At 38.5% G+C, this 23,689-nt stretch overlaps 1 protein-coding gene across 1 annotated transcript in view; it reads left to right on the top strand.

Annotated features, from left to right (window-relative positions):
• Nucleotides 1-22,965, top strand: part of xkr7b (XK, Kell blood group complex subunit-related family, member 7b) — a 60,452-nt gene extending 37,487 nt beyond the window's left edge. Inside the window, exons 2-3 of the mRNA XM_084427951.1 lie at nucleotides 12,314-12,513; nucleotides 21,345-22,965. Coding sequence (XP_084284077.1) covers nucleotides 12,314-12,513; nucleotides 21,345-22,321 — 1,177 coding nt within the window. The 3' untranslated portion in view covers nucleotides 22,322-22,965. The remainder of the gene's footprint in view (nucleotides 1-12,313; nucleotides 12,514-21,344) is intronic.
• The last annotated feature ends 724 nt before the right edge of the window (nucleotides 22,966-23,689 follow it).

Here is a 23,689-nt window from a genome sequence, read left to right on the forward strand (position 1 = left end):
GCTTATCTCTCTCTGGAGCGCTGAACTTTATGAAAGTGTTATTCGAAGCCTCATGGCACAGGACAGCTGTCAATCAGATTCTGGACTTCTTGTAAAAAGCAAGAGTCTCAATCTTTATCGCTATGCTTTTTTTTGACAGTGCTGACTACTGCTGACCAGTGCTGGACAAGACAGAAAGAGAGAGACAGTGGTACAGCAAGAGAAAGTGAGAGAGTTGGTGTGTGTGTGTGCGTGCGTGCATCACATCAATAAACATTCCTGAAAATGTGTTTACCTGCATGAGAGAGTGTTGTGCCGTGCTGCTACATACATAATGCATGCAAAAGCAAGTCTGCATCTATGTAGGAATATTTTTTATGCATTTTTGCTTTTTAATCATCACTTTTTAACCATATAGTTCTCAGGGTTAATATTTTGAACAAACCCCTAATCCTTAGTATTAAGCTTTAGCGTGTGTAACATCCTGCACTATTTGTGTTACGGATGTGAGATGTGCTATTCATTTTCCAAGTGACTGATGACTTTTGCATGGTAAACAGGAAAAACATTCTCATCAACTTTAATGGAAGGACTAGAATATCATAGACACTTGAGGGCACCTTTTTTGCAAGTAACACCTGGCAACCACCCATAATGCTCTAGTTTGTGGCAACACATTTGTGCACAGACAAGCACCACTCATATTTTCTTCAGAAAAACTGTAGTCTAAATGTATTGACCCTGACATTGCAGCTGACCTTTTATTAAATTGTATATTTATAATTTTCATTAGTATTAAAAGAGCAACTACAGGGTTTGATCGTTGTGATTGGCTGCATTATGTTTGTCCAGTTAGTTCCATTTTGTGTGATTGGCTGTCATGTGACTCGTGGGATATCTCTGATTAGATGAACTTTGCCTCTGGCTGATTTATTATGTTTTAAAAACACATTTTAATCATCTTGATGTGAATACATTTAACTGAGAAAAAACATCTTCAGTGTTACCTTGTCTGTCCTGTTTTGCTATCTAATATCTGAGCTTTTTTTTTTTTTTTTTTCACAGCTCGAGGGTTTGACACTGTGTCAAATTTGATTAGCTGGTAAAGTTTCATGATTGAAAAGCAAAAATGCATTGACCAACAAACAGCCAATCTTCTCTGGTGCTCTTCAATTGGCGGTCAAAACTGAACGATTTTTTTATTTCAATGAAATGAATGTACTATATTATAATTTTATGTTTTTTTTATTTAATATTTTGTATTTTTAGGGGATTTTATGGTACTAAATTATATTTACGCTGTAGTTATAAATCCATTTATATCCATCATAAATCCACTTTTTGAGCATAGTTACATTTTCAGCTTAAACTGTCGTAAATCTTATATATATTTCAAATATATATATATATTGCAAAAACACTTTTTACTGTTCCAAATTTGTATTCCAAATTTGAGCTTGATATCTCAAAAAATGAGCTTTCAGTAAGATTTTGTTTGGCTGTAGTACCAAAAGTTTCCACTAGATGAAATTCGTCTCCCATTTATTTACAATGAGGTAATTTTTGACCACGAAGAAATATACTTGAACTTGACTTAAGTGCACTTAATAAAATAAACTTGAAGTATACTTATTTTTTGTAGAATGGCTATAACATAGAAATGTCAATATACCTAATGTTAGAAATAAATGACAGTTATACGTAGACGAAATGCCAGAATATTTTTTGCAGAGAGACAGTGAAGGAAGAAGCCTGTGGTTTGGAGTAAGAGCGTAATGTTGTAATTCATGGAGCTGTGCAGGTGTGTGCTTGTTTAGGCTTACCAAAGGAGGGCTGGACACTTTTTCGTCTGCCTGTTGGCAGAGAGAGATTTACTCCACTCAGGTTTGTGATTAATGTATTCAATGGATGTCATCACCTCATCAGCTTATTACTCAAATCATTTCAAAATGACGCAGTGGTGAAAGAATGTTTGCACACTCGATATTCACGACATTCACTGTGTGCATTCACTGACATCACATTAGGGAAGAAACAGACACACACATTTGTTACTGGCAATGATACTGACATTATTTATGAATTGTTTTTCCGAATCAGGACGATTCTGAATGTCACCAAAGGAAGGTTTTCTCTGTTTCAGCTAACTCCTGAGGGAAGTTTTGTTCCTAGACTAAGTACACACACTAAATATTGATGATGTTTTTGAACTGTAATTGCTTAGTGGGTTAAATTTACAGTTTAAGTAAAGTCATTCAGACAGTCACTCACCTGGGTTTAGTGTATAATCCATGGCTTAAACTGGACTCTCTCCATTCAAATGGGATAATTACCCTAATTTAGTTAAACCACATGCAGCAGTTTAGTTTTCTAACTGCTCGTTTTCTTTCTTTCTTCCTCGCTCTGAGGACTTTATATCTTCCATTAAAAGTTATTGCAGCTGTATAAAGCATCCTGACAGAGAACTTTCCACTTCGAATTACGAAAGAGTTCAAACAGGTCAAAACACACTCTCTTGTATGTCCCAACATATTGCTTAAGAGTGAACTTCACAAAGACATCTGGGTCATGTGTCAGTACAGTATTGAGAATCAGCGCATCTGGAGACAAAACATTTTTTAATTAAAATCTGCATAAATTTAAAGTAATATTTCAAATATGATGATGTATATATTCTACAATTTAAAAAGTATTGTTTTTTAGCATTAAATTAATGAGAACTGAAGGGAATGTCACAATACAAAAATCACAACAGTGTTATAATAATATATTTGTAATTTTCATTTCAATATTTTTTGGGGGGCATAAAGATATTGGTAAAAACAAAATATGTTTTACCTTAAAAATATTTTAAACAGTTTTGAAAATAGTTGATTACACTCAGATCTACTGTATTCAAGTTCCAAGGAAATTATGTTATTGCTCTTTACTTGATGGTTACGCCACATGACATTTTTAGATTTAAACTTTTTTTCTTTCTTTTTTTTAAATGGCATAACATTTTTCAAAACCATATGAAACCAACATTTCCCAAGAACTTAGCTAGAACTTTCCAAGAATTTGTCATTGACCCATAAATTGGCTTAATTTTTAGAGTTTTAAAACTCATAAAATCAAGTAGAAATTAGATTATGGTGACAAGTGAAAAGAATGGAAACAAAGATCTCGATGTAATGACAGAAGAGTTCACTTGAACAGAAATTTGTGTGTGTATGTGTGTGTGCGCATGCTTGTATGTGTGTGCAGACGTGTATGAAGCTCAGGTGTGTTTAAAGAGGGCTTAATTTCTGTGTGAGGAGGATTATATTTGCTTCTTGCTATGGATAAACATGTTGAGTAAAATGTTTTCCTATTCAAACCAGGACAGATTTCTTTTATTGAAGTTCAATGTGACGTTTGAGGTAGAATTGGCTGATTTCTTATTCAAAGCAGCCATAATATCATTGAATATCTTGTCAAGTCCTTTCAGTCAGGCTTTAATGTGGTGGCAGCTGTTTTATGTATGTATGTGCGGATGTGTGAATGTGAATGAGAGTTAGAGAGAGAGAGGCTCTTCACCTAGAACCCTACGCGCCAGCTGCATCTTCCCTGCTTCCGTATTTTGTTGGCTCTAAGCCTCGTTTAGTGTAATTAGCTGTATTTGGCTGAGTTAATGAGTTCCCTCTCCATTCTGGATACTTGTTTTCAGAGGAACTCTGTCAGTCAGAAAAAGACTCTACCTGGGTATGGCAGACTCCATTTGGGGTGTGTGTGTGTGTGTGTGTGTTTGTGTTCTGTCTGTAAAAACCTCCCAGGCCTCATTCACACTCAATATGAGCATTAATCACGCTAATTACAGCAGCTCTACCCTAGGGGTTGCTGGGATGGTGGAGGACTAAGGTGGGGACAGGCTGATAGACAGGAGATGTTAGTCACGCTGCTCGTTGCTTTGCAATGCTAATGGAGTCGCGGGGAACTTGCCATCCTGTCTTTGAAGCAGCATGTGGCTCATATTGAGTAAAAGCAGAATAGCATTAGATTTTTCCATCCTTGACTCACTCTAAATTGAATCATTTACTTGCGCAGATCATGATGTTAAAGCAAGCCACAGTATGTGCAGAACCATCTTAGACCAGCCATGATAAAAATATAATTCCCCCTCGGGTCAGTCCATATGTGTATCTCCACAGGTTTTCTCCCTACAGGTAGGACGTGGCCTAAGTAGCGTCCCTTTCCATTAGATTAGGGATGCTTCCCCAGTGTTAACAACACTGGTCATGACTAAAAAGAAAAATGGGAAGCCGAAGCACTCTTCCCATGAAGTAGTCTCAGCCTCAGACGCCACGCCCACAGACTGCTGGCTGAACGTCTGATGCATATGGCACACTTTTCTGGAAACAATTAAGGAGTTTCGAACTCATCATCTGATTGGTTGAATTCTACAGGATGTCCGGGTGACGTGCGTGTCGCGTTCTTTATCGGTCCACCTGGAAACAAATGTTGTGACGCCAAAACCCCTCGTGGAAGAAGAAAGCTGTCGTGTTTACAACTGTGACAGTGAGCGCTTATCTCGATCAACTAAACATTGGATTTTCAAAAGTATGTGAAGTTCGCGGAACCATTGTTACATTAAACTTGCACAACGTTCTTGAATGAATTATTTATAGATGAACGCCCCTGTTATTGTAGGGACTCGACATTATATTTTCATGCCCCTAAACATGACGCAGAACAAAACAAACTGTGATTGGTTGCGTTACATCTCAGTCAAACGTCCTCTTGGGCTGTCCTTGGCTTCAGACTGACGGCAGAAGGTCTGGCTACGCGAGATTACCCATGAAGTAACATATCTAAGGAACGGTAGCTATGACCGTCTCCATGGAAAGCCCTGTGCCCGGTTGCATAAAGCACCTTAAGTTTTTCCCTTAAGTATGATACTTAAGAGGCGATTTCCCCTTACCTAAGAGAATAACTTAAGGATGTTGCATATAATCTCTTAAACGGTTCTCTTAGGTAAGGGAAACATTTAAGTGTTTCACGACAGCGATCCTGGATTCACGTTACAAAAGTCTGTTGTTGCCATAGATACGCAAAACACTAACACTAGCAATTTCGTAGTTTTATCAAATAAAGTAGGCTAGGATATCGGAATGGATAAAGAAAACAAAAAAAGAAAGCCTAATTGGACAGAGGAGGAGAAATGCATTCTTCTTGACGAATATGGTAAAAGAAAAACAATTTTGAAAAGCAAACTAAATCCCAATGTATCTGCAGGAACTTGACCGTTGCGTTTAAATGACGGGAAAGAGCCCCCGCAACCCGGTGAACCACTCTGCTGACAGACGATTTATGCACGTGGAAAACATCTTCCACTACCGTCTGAAAACTCCCAGTTGCAAAAAAACGCAGTGCTATAAGCAGTTGTAACACCGCAGGTAAAGAGTGGTTGCGATGTGTGACATGGTCAAGGTCGCCGTCTAGTTTGTTAGCGATGTCAAATATTGCGCGTCGATCAAATCGGTATTCTTGCAACAATTTTTCATCGCTAAGATGGTCCAAAGGGTTCTCCCTATCCCTAAAAATTCTTCTTGGCACATAATGATCTTCAGCTGGTTCCATAAATTCAGCCATGTCGTCTTATTTTTGTCCGCGTTACTCTTAAGGTTACGATTTCCAAACCTTAAACTATACTTAGGGAAATTACCGTTAAGGGGTTTTATGCAACACTTAATGCTTTTTAAGGGATTACTTAAGTGAAAAAACAGCATTTAAGGGAAATTCTAAGTGTTTATGACGTTTCACTTAAAGAAACCCTTAAGTAACACTTAAGGGTTTTTTTCTGCAACACCCTTAGGTTTAAGGGAAATATAAGGGCGAACTTAAGGGAAAATTACACTTAAGGTGCTTTATGCAACCGGGCACTGGCCCTTCCACCCCGTTGGTTGGAAAACTATCACTGGGGGCTTACATAGGTCACTGAAAGGATTACAACTTAAGAGAGCAGTTGCCGAAAACTGGCAGTTGTTCAGCTTGCCAGTATCTGCGTCTCCAACACTCATAACACAGTTCAGTAGTTGTGGCGCTTTCCATGGGACCCCGTTTGTCAGTCATTGACATAACATTGAACATGACTGACAGGTAGGGAACATCTTGGTTATTGTCGTAACTCTCGTTCCCTGATGAAGGGAATGGAGATGTTATTTCCCTCCTGCCACAACCCTGAATTATTCAATGGCGAGGTTCAATATTCAATATTCTATGTACGGAGGAGTAGCTTGGCATGCAAATTCTACTCACCAATTCCATTGGCCTCGAGGTGATTGGGGCTCCCAATTGACTCTTCATTGGTCATTCATCGACATCAGGGAACAAGGGTTACGACAGTAACAAGATGTTTTTTCAACAAATTTTGCACATATTTTAGAGCATGCACTTTGGAATCCCTGTGTATCTGAGAGGCGATTGATGTGCTTGTGTTTTTTGATTCCACATGTTCACAGTTTGGCACAAGTGTTAACCTTAAACACCCACACTAGCTCTCGTTACAAAAAAAAAAAAAAAAAAAAAAACAGTTCATACCATCTTAAGCAAGGATGGATTATGGGCCGAGCCAATGGGCCCAGTGCCCTGGGGTCACTGACTGCAAGGGGCCTCCAGACTCCTGGAAACAAGCCACTGCAGATGTAATATTGATATAGATAGATGAAGAGCACTTGAACGTGTGCCAGTGAGTATCGCCACAGTGTGAAATAAGCAAAAAAAAATTGAAATGTTATCTATTCTAAGCAGTACTTTTGCAGCTTTGGTGTTGTATAGCAGTTTTTTTTTTTTTTTTTTTTTTTTGAAACGCTAGGACACATTTCTCAACACTTTGGTCACTTTTTCAAAACTCTTCACACAGTTCTCCAACTAGGTGCAGCAGTTAATTTCACATTCAAAATGCACTAAAACTACCAAAACAATCTCTTTTGCAATGTATTGCACATAAAACAGTTTTGTATGTGCAACTATACGAAAAACAACTCTGACTTTATTTTGCACATTTGGTTTGCAATTTTGATATTGTTACTGTATGTGAATATTATCTCATAATTTTGACAAAAGGGGACCTCTAAAGAGTGTCCCAGGGCCACACACACAGTACCATTATTCATCCTTGAGCTCAAGGTGTTTTCAGAAGTTAAATCAGCTCAACCAGTTTAGACAAGGTGGGCTCCTCTAGAATAGTCTACCAGGTTGACCGGCTCCTGCTTTGACAGTGACCAGCCTTGACCAGCTAGAAACCATGTAAAAATCTACCACATTTGCTGTATACACCTCTCTGAAAGTTCCTTTGAGATGGTATGAGATCTTGAGTAGAAATGGGATTGAAAGTCCATTGTCTCTCTAGTCTTGGGTCTAGGTCAATTGGTTTGTTGTATTGCCTAGTTTAATTATAATACTTGACTCAATGTCTCTTTGAAGTCTACAGTAGCTCTCACCTTTGACGATTTAAAGTTTTCCTTTTTTTAAAGCCCTAAGTATACTTCAGTTTTGTTGTGAATGCTTAGCGTATGCCTACTGTTGAACCTTTCAAAGTACATTCCATTTGATAGTGTGCGCAAAAACAGGCGCTCGACACACTGGAAAGTTTAATCTTTGTCCGGTGTCTGTGCTTCTCCAGTATAGCTTGTTGTTGTTGTTAATTTCCTAGCATATGAGTAAAAAGTTTGTGTGTGTGCGCGCATGTGTGTGTGTGTGTGTGTGTGTGTGTGTGTGTGTGTGTGTGTGTGTGTGTGTGTGTGTGTGTGCCTACTTAACTGTATTTGGGGACAAATTTGTACCCAGAAGTGACCAAAACCTGACAAAATCTCCAAAAACATCCTCATTTGTAAATCTGGTATAAAAATACAGTAATTAAAGATGAAAAATTCTCTGCAAAAGTTTTGTGTGATGGGTAGGTTTAGTTGTTGGGTAAGTGTAAGGAAAGAGAATATACAGTTTGTATAGTATAAAAAAAAACATTACGTCTATGGAATGTCCCATTTAGATAGCTAAGTACGTGTACGTGTACGTGTGCGTGTGCGTGTGTGTATTGCCATCACATTTAAAACTGCACAATAAATGTAATAGTCATTCGAAAGTCAAATTTGATCAAAACATTGGGTTATGTAAGTAGACGTAGTTTCAGCACATTTTCAGTGTATAGAAGTTTGACTTGTGGGTCTGTAGTAAAATTGATGCTGTGGTTCCAGACAGGACCAGTGGCTAACTATGAGAGCAGAAGGGACAACATGGCACAGATACATTGCCTTTAGTGCTGCCTCTGAGTACTCCCCATAGACCTGGAGTGGGAGAACTGGAAGATGAAAGGAAAATATTGGATAAAGAAGGGATTAGGAGGGAATGAGAGCACCATTCGGTTCCTAGATCTTCCTGTTACTTCGGTTTTAACGCAACTTTAAAGGTGCAGTGTCGCAATCACATAAATGCCACAATCACAAAAAATATGTTATGTCTGATAGTGAAATAATTTTTTTTTTTTTGTCTAATCCAGATTGCAGGAAATGAGCCGTGCTGGCCTTGACTGAACCAGTGAATTTTAGAATTCTTTGTTCTTGAATGGAATCAACTGAATTAGAGATCTTCTGTTGATTTCAGTTTTGAGAAATTCAGATTCAATTGAATTTGGACATTTTTCACGCATTCCTTAATTTCTATACACAGCAGATGGCACATCTGCTAATAGACACCCGATAATAATGCTATTTACTGCTGAAATTCGGACGGCGTTAAATAGTGTTGACTGTAAGCGTGTTAGACAAGAATGCTTCTCGGCGGTCTCAACAGGGACAGGGGTGCTAATTACTGCAGAGGATCAATTAACCACACGCATACATGCTCAGTTTCTCTTTCTCTCTCGCTCTCTCGCTCTCTCTTTCTGTCTCTCTGTATAGTTCCTTAGATGGAACTCTCTGCTTTCCTTCAGGTCCTGTGTATAAAGTAATCAGGGTTCATTATGCCAGAATCAATGCGCAATGCAATTGAAGTCCTTCATACTGTAAAGCTTGGCTGCTTTAGTCTCTTCTCTCTTGTTCTCAGGTTCATCTGCAATGTGTTTCACTGCTGCCTGTCCTTACGATTCTTCATCAGCCTCAAAAAGGCATTTCTCTAAGATATATTTGTAGAAAAACTAGGTTCTTGCTGCATCTGAGGTGGTTCTCTGATTTTGCTCAGGCTTCATCACTCCAAACCACTCCAGAGCCCTGGAGACCTCAAGATGAATTCATCCTTTTGATAATGGATGTGCTGGAGCGCACATGCTGGCTAAATGTCTGTCTGAGACACCACACACACAGACAGCACAAATTGTAACATATTGTTTATGATTTTATTTTTTATTTCGCATGTCTTTGCTTCCGGTTCTGTCTTTCTCTTTTCTTTCTTTCTCTCTCTCTCTCTCTCTCTCTCTCTCTCTCTCTCTCTCTCTCTCTCTCTCTCTCTCTCTCGCTGATACAATTTTTTACATTCACTTCGCATGGAGCACTTGGCAATGGATCATCTCAAAATCTCCCATAGTGCTATGCAGGCTCAGTTCCCTTAAAACCTTTAGCCTATCAGAGAGGAGCATGAAATACAATATTTGGCCCTCACCGCCTATCATGAAAAAATCCCTCCCGTTGCAGGCTGAAAGTGTAGAGCTCGGGATAAAGTATTCTTCTGCAGCCTTTAGATAATGTAGCTGGCCTGAACCTGGTTAGAGCCGAGATAAGAGCGAGGTAGAAAGAGAAAGAAAAATAGAACAGGATTGAGAACAAGAGATTGAAATGATTCTGAGAATTCTTTAATTGAATAAATGCTACAAATTTTCATAATACAATTCATTTGAATCAAATGAATGTGAAAATTCTGCAGATAATTTGGAGAGTTCTTTGATCAAATCAGTGTTGAATTGTTTAACTGAACCAATTGAATTTCAGAATTCAGCTTGAAAGTGCAATAGAAGAAAGATTAAAGGAATAGTTCACCTAAAAATTATTATTTACACCCCCCCAGGCAGTCCAATAAGTATTTGATTTATTTTTTTTTAATTTGAATTTGAATGCCTGAATCATATCAGAGAGCCTTTTAAAATTCACTTTGAGACTACATAATTCCATGATGTTGAAGTTACAAGAACAAATTATGTTCAACTTAATTGATTCATGTGGAACCGATGTACACTATTAAATCATGTAAATCCAACACACTATTTTTTTCAGTGCAGGCAATGAATAAGGGTTTTATCTAGCAATTTTTCTGAAAAATATAAAAATGTATATACTTTTTAACAACAAATGTTCACCTTGGTCCAGCTCTGCGATGCGCGTCCACCAAACAGTTTAGTTCACGACCTCTCTGGTGACGTATGCACGTTTGGAAGGTCACACTTCAAGTTGGCAGCAAACCTTGCCCCCAAATGATGATTATTTATGTGACAAGCAGGGTGAAAACAGAGCTAGACTGTTCGAGTGGTGAGTCCGCACCACACCGGTCTTGAGTCCCACGGAGGAGCTCCGGATAGATATAAGGAGGAGTGACGAAAGTGAAGGATGAGAGAGGACTAGACCTGGACTTTATGTTGTTGTTTTGTTTTAGTTTATGCGGTAGTAGTCCATGAGGGGCTACCGCTTTACTTTCATTTTGTTGTTTGTTTAATTGGTGATTAAAAATACGTTGAGCGGTCATCGGTTCCGGTGTTCTTCTTCCCTGAGCCTTTAACATAACTCCAATCCAGTTGAACTAATTGAAAACTGAGAATCTAATTGATTATTGAAGTAAATAAATCAATTTGACAGTGAAAAGGAGAAAGAGATTGAATAGAATTTGAGAAATGAATCTGAAAATTGTCTGAAACAGAAAGAATCAGTCATTCAGTTATCTTTGTCCATGGACACATTCAGTGCATCCTTTCTGAAAAAAAAAAAAAAGATGGCTCAAGCTTGTGCTCACCGCATTGACCGTGTGTGTGTGTATGGTATCGGGTTGTGTCTTTTTCTTCTCCTGCCAAAAGCTGCTGACAGGTGAAAAGCGCTTAGTGCCACTCTCCTGGTGTCATATTGTGATGGCCACTTTGACAGTCAGTTCGCTCAGCTCAGCCAAAGCTTGTTTAGGTATTAGACCTGTCTCACCTACTTGCCATTCAACCAGGTTTCCACCAGAATTTCCCCACAGTAGTTTGATATTTTGTCATTTTACAGGCTTTTTTATAGATTGGCCAAAGAGAGAGAAAACCCTCCTTTCAAAAAAGCCACAACTCAAATGTAACAACATTTAATGCCTACCTCATTAAATATTAATGCAGTTTGTGCAAGTCACAGAAACTGTCACACTCACTCACTGTGTTTAGTTTCAGTGTCTGAGGGGACGAAGTTAAAAATGTCAAAAACAGTGATGGCAAACGCATTAACTGAACTGATAGAGAGGCAGTATTGTTTTTGTGTTATATTTCAAGAAATATAAGACAAATAGCTGATTTATGTAGCAATGTTTCGCAAATGCAAATATTCAAACAGGTTGCGTCATGTTCATGTCCAATCAATGTTATTAACCCCATGAATATGCAAATAAGAACGTTAATTTAAATAAAACCAATATCATTTTCTAGCAGCAGTGTCAGAAGTTATTCTCCTCAACTGGAATTTATTTTCAGCTGCAGTTTTTACCTTAAGGCATGCTTTTGGAACCACATAAGACACAGCAAATACTTCATTTGAATGAATTAATTGGAATTCTAAATCTAAAAAATAAGTGCTCTGCTGGAGTGGACTTTAAAATCAGTCCAAAACTCACAGTAGATTACACAGTAGAAAGCTGTATGAAATAACAAACAGACAGCAAGGAAAAACAGTGCTGAATTGCAGAGAAAGGCGGATGAGAAAGGCTGAGCATCCAATCAAACTATTATGATAAATTTATCAGTCACTTTATACTGTCACTAATACAAATATATTTGGAGAAAATATTTGGCCCAGTGTTTGTTTTATGTGTTTGGCTGGTAAATCAGACTTCTGCTGTTGTTTATGCATTTTCAAAATTGTTAATTTTTCATGTCTTAAGTGTGCATATTGCTGGGTTTTTACAGTAAACCATTTTGGTGCATTGGTGGGATTCCACCACAGCAGAACAAAACACTGTACTAAATGCTTCACTAAATAGGCCTGAATGTTTGAAAAAGTATTAAATACATTTAATTATTGAATAATTGGCATTTCGAACCCCTGGTTAATTTCTGACCCTTACCTGCAGTAGTCCAACTGTTAATGTATATCGTCATTTGACCTTTAATTACTGAACCTAAATAACGACTTGACATTTCCCCTCTGCGTGTTTCTAGGTACGTCCACACCTTGTACCTGGGAGTGCAAAGCCGTTGGCATAGCGACCCGGGTCAGCGTCATTTCTACTGGCGTCTGATGTTCGAGAGCGCTGACATCAACATGCTTCGGCTGCTGGAGGCTTTCCTGAAGAGCGCACCTCAGCTTGTGCTACAGCTTAGCATCATGATCCACAGCAACCACATACTGCCCCTACAGGGTGAGAGAACACACACACACACACACAGGAGGTTTCCCATGAGATGCTTTTAGTTGTGCATATATAATGGGAAGTGTTGAGAACAAGAGAGAGAGGACAGAACACTTGTGCGATTGTGCTTTGATCGTCATGACTTATTCATCTGGCCACTCCTGAGAAGAGTTTTGCTTGTGATGAATTAAACAAAACGTTTAACATGCTCCACTCTGTGCGATGGCATATGAAATTACTCTGGCACCTCAGATACAATATATAAAACTATATATATAAAATAATATATAAAAGAATCAACAGTTTAATAATAAAAATGATAAATAATAATAATAAAAGCACACTACCATTCAAAAGCAAGGATGCATTAAATTGAACAAAAGTGACAGTAAAGATATTTGTTTTACTTTCTATTCATCAAAGAATCCTGAAAAAAATTTAGTTTCCACAAAAATATGAAGCAGCACAACTGTTTTCACCATTGATAATAATGAGAAATGTTTCTTGAGCATCAAATCATCATATTAGAATGATTTCTGAAGGATCATGTGACACTGAAGACTGGAGTAATGATGCTGAAAATTCAGCTTTGATCACAGGAATAAATTACATTTTAAAATATATTGAAATAGAAAACATTAACAATTTTACTGTTTTTATTATATTTTGATGAAATAAATACAGTCTTGCTGATCATAAGAGACCAATTCCAAATGTTTGGATGGTAGTGTATAAATATTTTTTAGATATATATATTTTATATTCTTATTATATAGAAAAAAATGTATTTAATGATGTATAAATCATTAAAGTAAAAAATGAACAAAAAAAAACACAGAGAGGACTTCTTTGCTTCCTCAGAAGTCCACCACACACCACTGGGAGAGAGAACACCACTCAGGAGACAAAAGATGAGAGCAAAAGGATAGTCAGCAGAAAAAGACGAGAAGATAGAATGAAAGAGAAAGAGAGAGAGGGGAGGATAAGGTGTATAGCAGCCGGACGGAGAGCTCAGAGGGACACGCTGTAGGACTGAACAGACTCAGAGATGTTCTGATTAATTCTGGGTCATGGGTTTGGTTTCCAACTACCAAACAAAGGCTTTTCCTTTGTTTTTTCATCTGATCTCAAGGCCCTGCCTGTCAGTCTGACTCAGACCTTTGACCTTTACATTGTGTCAGCGAATTCCATTTGAAAGAGAGCATCTGTATGCTGCACTCACTATGGAGAGCAGAGCACTTGAAGTGAGCGCTCTGAAGGGTGCAGTCTCCTATTCTATGGCAATGCTGTTTTATTTAAAGGGGTCATATAATGCCATTTTTGTACAAGCTAATATGATTCTTTAGGGTCTAAATTAAAAGTTTGTAATATACTTTAATTAAAAATTCTCATTAGTATTGTAAGAAAACACTAATTTTACCTGGTCAAAAACAGCTCTGTTTTCAGCACGCCGTTTAAGTGCATGTGTCTTTAAATGATAATGAGCTTTGCTCTGTTCTGTGCGTACACCGTAACACAATAACACAATAACCATAACACGTTGTTCATTATAAACGTGGGATTATGAATTATAAAGCCATAACCCATAATGTACCCTGAGTGTAAACAGCCGCATTCATTGTGAAGCGTGCAGCAAGCAATTTGCAAAGATTAATATAAATATTAATATAAAGGTTAATAAAACGTTTTTTCTATAACTGCACTGCTATGACGTACAGTAGAATCTAGTTTGTTGAGCACATTTCACTTAACTATAATTACTTAACTAATGTGTTCAATGTTTAAAAAGGACATATATGTCCTTTTTAAACAACTAAGCTTCAAATGAATGGACCTATAGGAATATTAAAGGCACAATATGTAAGATATTTGAACAAAAATCACAAGAACAATGTTATATATATATATTTGTTGACTTGTGTACTTACACTATCCCAAACGTTTCGAACGTTTAAATCCAGAGAAATCAGCAATCTTAACCAGGACACGGACCATGTCCATGTCATTGCGTCGCCTGTCAATGACGTCATATCCGCGTTTCCCTCAATTTCCAGTTTTTCACGAGTTTGTTTGCCCATAATCTTTAAGATAATAAGGTTTAGCGTATTTGGCTTGCTGTCCGCAGTGGAGGGGCTCGAGGAAGCAACGTCAACTCGAGCTTAGATATACCCCCCCAGTGGGACTACTAATGCTTGGGTGATGAGTATGGTAACAATTATGTTGGTGGAGTTGGGGAGGTAGAGGGATGCCAAAACAGATGATTGCCTTCCATCGGCTATGGAGGTGAAGACGACAACTCCCATGAATCTATACGCTCATTCACGGCATCATCAAGCTACGCCTTTGTTTTGAACAAGCGACCTCTAGCGGCGAAATTTACATTTTGTCCCTTTAACAATATATTCGCTGTGATTTTCCTGGCTATATAACATTGTAAACATTGTGAGCTTCGGAGGGCTTTTAAAATGCTTTTTATTGATAGATTTTTTTATATATATGTTTCCTAAAGAGCATAAGACTAGTTTCACATTCCTTACTTGCAAGTTTTAAAAGCATTAAGATGTTTTATTTACTCTGATTTAACATATGTATTATTATTACATAATGTTAATTATTACACATTAACATACCTCTTCAGAAGCAAAAACAGTGGAGTTGGTAAGTTTGATTCATTTCCATGAAATTCCGATCTGTGAATCACTAATATTATATATATATATATATATATATATATATATATACACACTGAGATTATGAATAAATAAGCTTTCCATTGATTTATGGTTTGTTAGGATAGGACAATATTTGGCCAAGATACATTTATTTGAAAATCTGGAATCATACAATGTATTGTTGGCTATTGCCACAAATATACCCGTGCAACTTATGACTGGTTTTGTGATCCAGGGTCATATATAGTCAATGGGCATGAAATTATTACTTTTTAAATATTTGTTTAGGTATACTGCAGGCCTGTTACAAAAAAAGCAAAAGACAACCATTTTTTTTTCCTAGCTAAAAATACTGAAATAATGTGAATAAAATCACTTAATGGTTGACAGCCAGAGCAGCCACAGGTAATCATGAGCACTCTTCTCTCTCATACAAACCCCCACACACAGAAATGTGTTTCTCTAATGCTTAAAACAAAACCAAGTTGTTACTTGTTCAAACACATTACTTTCAACACATAGGTGATGCTTTTAAACTAGTAATAGCGGCTTGGGCTGTTTTTAAGCAAGATGGTTATTCACTAGCATAAGAAAGTAATTCACAGAAGAGCATTTTAGAAAATGAAACAACACAGATATGGCATGCAAATTAACAGCACTATCAGCCAGCACAATTCATTCTTTGTGAATTCCCAATTGTGTGTTTTAAGGTCTTTGAGGTCTTGTAGAGAGTCTTTGTTCTTTGAGGACTTGATTGTAACTGCCATGTAGTCATTTAATTCAATCTAAAGCACAAACACTGTTATTAAAACGCATTATCCAAACATCTCCTGCACTTTCTTCCACCACATCACGTTAAATGCAGGCGCAGTAGCAACTTAAACTTCCCTCTTTCTCTCTCTCTCTCAGCACTGGCAGTGCTGGGCTTTAACTTGTCTTATCCCTTTCTCTTTAAACTGCATTCTAATCTGAGACAGTCTTTGTGGCAGTGGGCTTGCGCTGCGTCTGATGTTTGATTTAATTAAGATTGCCAGCGCATTGCTCCATGAGAGCCTCTGAAAAGAGGCCGGGAGAGAACGAGGAGAGCATGCGGGCAAGCTGGAAGCAGAGCGGGAAAACGCAGACCAATGCTTTCAGATCTGTGCTAATTAAGACCTCACTTAATCTGGATCTGAACCAAATGAGTTGCTCAGAATGAGGGCTGAGAGAGAGAGAAAAAGTGAGTGAGATACAGAGGAAATGAAATGCAAGAGTAAACACTCAATAAAAAGCAAGGGTCAGGCTTGTGCAAAAAGAAAAATGATTTATACTAGTGGTTGACATGGTCAATATATAATTATCGCCATCAGCTGATACGTTTTTCTGTTTAGTTGATGAGCGACTTTTATTTTGACAGACTTCAGACTCATCCTCTGTAATAGCTCTGTTTAATAAATTAGTATTCAGAACTGTTTAACACAGAAAGTAAATGAAAAAGTATAATTTTTATCTTATCTTTTATTATTTTTATTTTCATCTTTAACTTACTTTCTATTATAAGTAGTGTGTGTGTGTGTATATATATATATATATATATATATATATATATATATATATATAAACATCTCCCACATTCTTCTGGCCCACATACCGCGGATGACGGCGATAGCCTGAGTGTGGCTGGCAATAGCATACATATCTGGGCCTCATCTGGGCCAACTATGGCACATATGGCTCAGTTCTGGCAGCGGCAAAGATCACATGGGCCACACACAGCAAGCCACAACTCACACTTAAACCGGCTTGGGCTGCGTTTCCCGAAACCTTCTTAACGCTACGTCATTCTAAAGTTACACCTTAAGCTCTACCTTATCGTTAATATGTGTTTCCCGAAACGTACTTAGTTAAGTATACCTTCTGCAAGTCATACGTTCGGAGGGTTGGTCTGGACCACTCTTAGCTTTACCTAATCACTGTTGCAGGTCTATACGAATAATAATTCTGAAGTTTTAATACACCCAGACAGTGTTCAATAAGGCTAATTCAAGTGTTTTCATGCAAAGAATAAAACTGTCATTATATGGATTGTTGTTAAATTTTTAATTATATTATCCAAAGGTACATCAGCTGGCGAACCATTAAAGGCTTAATAGCCTATTTAAAGGGAATGATTGTGGTGGGGAGTTTGCTCAAACTATGGCAGCGATACAGCGAATAGTTGTTCTAAAAGACGGCGCCGTCTGTGGAGCGCTTTCAAAGGCCAGTGAAAGCATTCTGTCAGTTAAGTCCTATTAGGACGCTAATATTGTTTCTCATGGGCTCGTCCGGTATTTTAAACATTTACAGGGGTAAGTCGGTGATTTTATTGCCGTCCGAATCCATAATATCAATTTCAACTATTTCTGAAGTGCTTCTTTTATAAAGAACACCGCTTTCTCACATAATGCAGTGAAACAGCCCCTGCACGAGAGAAGAATTGATTCTCGAGCCAACGATATTAACCAATTCAGCACCATCGCAACGGACAGCACCGGGTAACGTCACACGTCGAACTTAGCCACATGTGCCATTGTTGTCCCAGATGAGGCCCGGATATGTATGCTATCTGGGTAGGATTTCAGCATTGGCCATTAAAAAAAAAATCCATATTAGTCGATTACTAATTTTAACCAGGATCAACAATCAAAATTCATAACTGGAGCAAGTGTGTTTCAAGTTTTTATCGAAAAAATTAACCAGCACGGTCCATGCGCACATATTTCACCATGTCTTCTTCTAATAAAATATATGTGCAAAAAGGACACTGATACAGCAGTACGCCATGACAAGATGGATTGTTCTGATACACCGAAGACAATGACGTAGACCGAAAATTCAAAGAAGAATGGACAAAAAAGTAATTATGCTTTTATTCTCACTGCTGATGTGTCATATATTCATAGGCTACAGTGCTCGTAAATGTAATAAAAATATTATTAGACCTTTTAAATGTTCTTGCTCGTTTTTAGACCAATAGCTCTGCAAAGTTAAAATGCTGATTTGTTGATATTTTTGAGAATAATTTAACAAAACATATCATATTTGATTTGTTCGTGATAGTTGTTAATAGTCTCTAATGATACGATTTTTGTGAGTTTGTTGTCATAGGGTTATATTTTTAAAATACATCAAGGTGCCTCCAAATCTGTTGCTGGTTTGTTTTTCTACGCTCATATTTACATATTCATTCGTCTGATGAAGTGTGTTGCAGGTCTGTGTTTTATTGGTTGTTGGCTTCCTTCTTCCCTCCCTCTACACTCCCACTTTTCCACAGCTTTACACGCCCATTATTTGAGGCTTTTTCAAATCAGAGGTGTGAACAAGCAGTGCTAAAACAGGGGGTTTCATGACACTTTAAATGGGTTGAAGTTACAAGTGTAGGTGTGTGTGTGTGTGTGTGTATAGTAGGACAGGAGAGGAATCAAGCACCAGAACAAAGCCAATCTGCCACGACCCACCAGATACACAAACATGTAGTGGGCTGTATTTAAGAGCTGATCCCCATGATAACATCAGCTCAGTCTGGAAGCCTCCTGAGATTGCTGCACATCTCTCAATCACACACACTCACACACACCTCCTCTTCACCTTTTCACTCTACCTTGCGCTTTAGGGTACTACTCGCAAACACAATATAAAGCGCCTGTCTGTCTCCCTGTCAGCAAGTCAAACACACACACTCACACTCAGTCTCTCTAGAGAGAGACATCCTCTCAGGCAGTTGGGGAACAAGCCTTGCGATTTGTTGTCTCAGCAGGTGTTGTAGCTTCTATGAAATATTATTTGAAATCTAAAACAAGAGCAACAAACGTTACAAAACTTTGAACCGTTCCTTTTTTCCTGCCATCACCCTTGAAAGAGCAGCTCTCGCATCTCTGCCAGCTCACGTCAGTTTGTGTTTCATAAGAGCCGCCGTGATGTCTGGAATTAACATCGCTTTGCTTCTTTGCCTCGTAAGAATACATTTTCTCAAAATGTAACCGTCATGATGCAAGGTATATTCGCACATTCATATATTATGAGTCCAGAGAGGCAAGCGACATCAATTAGGGCCTCAATTATTCATGTTTTGAAAGTTAATTATTCAATCGCATGTTCATAGCAATGAATCATATCTAATTAATTATTGAAGGCAGAAGTCTGAGAATGTGGAAATGTAGCGATTCTTAATGATTTTGATTAGGCTTTATATTTAGTACTTGCTTTTTACAGGCTATTTAATTAGCTACTGCTATAGAGGATCTTCATGCAACACTCAGGTTTCTGCCTGTTGTAAAATAAAAAAAGAATTTCATTAAGTTTAGTGACAACATGTTACAAAGCTTCCATGGTACAATAACCAGTAGCCTACTGTTTTTATTACTGAATTTATTCATAAGCTTGTTATACGATTCCGATCTTCATTCAATATCAATTAATTTGGATATACTGTACATCAAGTACAGTAGATACATGTATCAAGGAAAAAATCTCTCAACTAATGCAGTAAACATAAGCCCTGTCAGCTGGTATTATTATTAAAGGTTCAAATTAACAACTAAAATTAATAATAGCTATCTTAGATGTGTAAATCTGCTTTGTGTGCACAAAAACTATATGCACAGGTTGGGGTCAGCAGCTTATACCGTGACCTTGCATGATGTGTGGAAATTGTGATTGGTACATTTTTGTGATTAAAATCCATACCTTGTCAATACGTGTGTTCGGCCCAGATCCGGCCCACATCTGGTACGTGTGGATTCCACGTGTACCAGATGAGGGCCGGATCTGGCCCGACACTATGTTGCTGTCTGGGTTTACTTGGGCAGCGTGAGAGAGTGAGACTCTCATGCTCTCATGCTATCACACGTGTCTCATTTGCATCTGTATACATAAGATACCTACACTATAGACTGAGCTATAAACTAACCTTTTAGACAGACTTAAAATGTATTTTCATAAGGTTTTATAACATCCATTTACATTTTGTGTATCATTTCTACAATTTGTGCAGTTTAAATGACTGTTCTTTCAAATGACCAGTCATTTTCACACTCAGACCTGAAATCTGCTGTATGCATGTGTGTGAATGCAAACGCTTCTAGCTATGCAGGCTTGATTTCATGCATCGTTGCCTTTGCATTTCCTGCTGAAGATTTTAAAAAGAGCTGGTCACCAGCATGTGTTGTTTTGTTTGCTGGACCCCAGCATGGGATCCTGTTGCACTGGTGTTCCAGTTAAGCTTCTTGACTAGTCTAACCAACAAAACTTCATTTCTCAGCATCACCAGAAAAACCAAGCTGTTTTGCTTGCAGGGTTCTTATATATTTTTGCTACTTTTATTTTATTTCTGTTTCTATTTTCAATTGAATTTAGTTTTCCAGAATTTCCAAAGCTTCAGTCTATTTTTTTATTATTATTATTATTATTTTCTTTTTAGTTTTAGTATTTAGGGCTACCAAAGTTAATGCACCAACTGGTATGGTTTAAAAATGTTTTACAGCAGTCTTGTTAATTAAGTGCTATCAAGTGGCATTTTCATTTTAGATACAGGCGGGTTGTAAAGATTTCAGGTTTAAATATGCCATGTATCAAAAAGGAAAAAAATAAATATTTGTGGCCTTTTTTTGTGTGTTGGTTTCGGAAACCTGAACATTATTTGTTTAGTTTCAGTTTTTTTTTCCGATTATTATTTCAGTTCATGAAAATGTTTTCATTTTAACATTACCAACAGCAATCTACCAGCTAGACTAGCACCACACTAGCATAAACTAGCTTGGACCAGCATGGAACTTCATGGCACTGGTCCAAGCTGTTCTTTTAAGCAGCAGTGGTTTAGCATCATCTATGGCTAGTTTACTGTCATGGTGTGGCAGCAGTTTCAAGGGAATCTTGCTGAGCACGTTAGTTAAGAATTAGTTAAATGGTTGACATTTATACTGCTACATGAACAATAGCAAATCCTGTTTAATAGCACAGACATTTAAAGGTAACTCCATTGACCCTAGAGTAAGGTTTGTTACCAGCACTGTAATGCAAGAAACATCTATGTAGAACATTGCTAGCAGTGCAATGGCCAAGTTTATTATGCATACATTTGTAAAGTTTTTTTCTGGCTTTATGCTTCATTACTTAAGCTTTCTCTCTGTATATCTTGCTCTGTCTCTGTAGGTCTCTCTGCATCTGCCTCATTGGTTTCACTCGCTTGGATGATCGCTTCCTACCAGAAGGTTCTGCGCGACTCTCGTGACGATAAACTCCCCATGTCCTACAAGGCTGTGATTGTTCAGATGCTCTGGCATCTCTTCACCATCGGTGCTCGAACCATCGCCTTCGCCCTCTTCGCATCAGTCTTCCAGCTTTACTTCGGGATCTTCATCGTGGCCCACTGGTGCGCCATGACCTTCTGGATCATCCAGGGCGAGACCGACTTCTGCATGTCCAAGTGGGAGGAGATCATCTACAACATGGTGGTGGGCATCATCTACATCTTTTGCTGGTTCAATGTGAAGGAAGGCCGTGCCCGCTTTCGGCTGGGTGTGTATTGCTGCGTGACCTTGGTTGAGAATGTCGCACTCACCACCGCTTGGTATATTCACAGGGGACCTCGCACTTTGGACTTCTACGCCCTGATCGTCGTATGTGTGGTTGTGTGTAGCTACGCTTTGGGAACGTTCTTTATGTTCGTCTATTATTGCCTGCTCCACCCGGACGGACCCATCCTGGGCGCTCAGTGGAGCTGTAGGGAGGAGGGAATGGGGGTAATCGGCCTGGGAGGCGTTGGGGATTTGGGGACACCCTTGCCCCAACCGGACGTGGTTACTAGCCCTCCCAGAACACTCCAGAGGACTAATGGTGGGGATCGGGAGATTGGGGCCGGGGATAGAGACAGTTGCCTGCCTGTGTTTCAGGTAAGGCCTCCTAGTGTTCCCCCAGCTTCTTCCCCACGTCCATCAAGAACTGAAGGTCCCGTTATCCGCATCGACCTGCCAAGAAAAAGGTACCCGGCCTGGGACGCCCACTTTATCGACCGTAGGCTGAGGAAGACCATCCTGGTGCTAGAGAATACGTCTCCTGTGACGCCCCGAATCCAGTACCAGAGCTTCAGCAACCCCAAAGAAGTGACGGAGTACGAGACTACGGTATAGTGTTGTTCATACCTCCACCTTCCATATGGCATTTCTATGCAGAGGTGAGACTCAGGAGGCAGATACCACCATGAGGTTACGGTCCGATCCTTGACGGTCGGCATGGTGCTACACGGTGGGACCTCAGCATGTTTGGCATCCGGATGCCTGGGAACGCTTGACTGGTCCGAGAGTGCACATCAGGCTGGATGGGAATAACGTGGTGTTTACATGACCTGCATGGGAAGTGAATGTAGGAAAGGGACTTAACTTTCTGCCTATGCACTGAACATTAGAAAAGAGTTTAACTGACAGTGATGAGAAGAAGTGGACATTTGTAAAATATAGATAAACTGACCAATCAGTATTTCTCAGGTTCAACCTGAGTGACTGTTTTGGTCTAAGTTTAATGTTTCAGTGACCTGAAAACAGTACAAATTGTGTATTATTGCTTCTGTGAATGGTAAGGTTAGCGAGTTCAATCAATCATCCATTTCCTCAAAAGAGTTCTTCTGTAATTATCGACTTATTTATTTATTAGATTTATTTTTAATGACTCTGTGGCCATGTCTTTGATATAATTCTTCTAATTGAATATTCATAAATATATATTATCTTTTGTTATATGTATACAATAGAATGGTGCCAGTGTGTTGGTATGAATGTTTTTTTGGGGGGGGGGAGGTTGGGGGGGGGGGGTGTCTGTATGTTTGACTGGTCATGCTGCATTGTTTATCTGTAAAGATGAAGAAAATATGTCATATAGTAAGACAAAAAGTTGTGATCAAATTGTAGTTGGACAAAATTAATGCTGTAAAAAAAAAAAAAAAATCAGATGACAGCCTCGAAAAAGTAAAAAAAATAATTGAATATGCGTGTTTGAGTGTTTCATGAAAATGTTTTTGGGACATCTGGAACCAACAAACTTGCAAACGTCTGAGTGTTTGTGTTGCATTTCACACAGAGAGAACACAAATGATTGACAGTGAATTCTAATGCTGTGTGAGCTCTCTTTACAGTAACTAAAGCAGCGAGTATTGGTTTGCTCTGTCCGCAAGCCTCAAAACCCTTTTACATCTGTATGTGTTCATTTCACTCATTATTTTGTTATTTGGAAGGGGCGGCCATTGCTGTGGTTATGATGATTTTAGATTCTGAATTGATGGGGGTTTTGTGGTTTGGCAATTGTGATTGCTCTTCTTGGCCATGAAAAGCTGCACTTAATGACTATTGGGGACAAAAATGTGTGTGTGAATGCTTGCTTGAGAGAAAGAAAGACTTTTTTGTCACCTCATAAAATGTTAAGATCTCTTTTTAGTTTAACAGCTTATCCTACTCAGCTCTGTTCCAGGGCTTTTTTGAGTAACGACAATTATAAAGAAATCACCC

The sequence above is a fragment of the Rutilus rutilus genome, assembly GCF_951802725.1.
Source record: "Rutilus rutilus genome assembly, chromosome: 13".
Classification (NCBI taxonomy): domain Eukaryota; kingdom Metazoa; phylum Chordata; class Actinopteri; order Cypriniformes; family Leuciscidae; genus Rutilus; species Rutilus rutilus.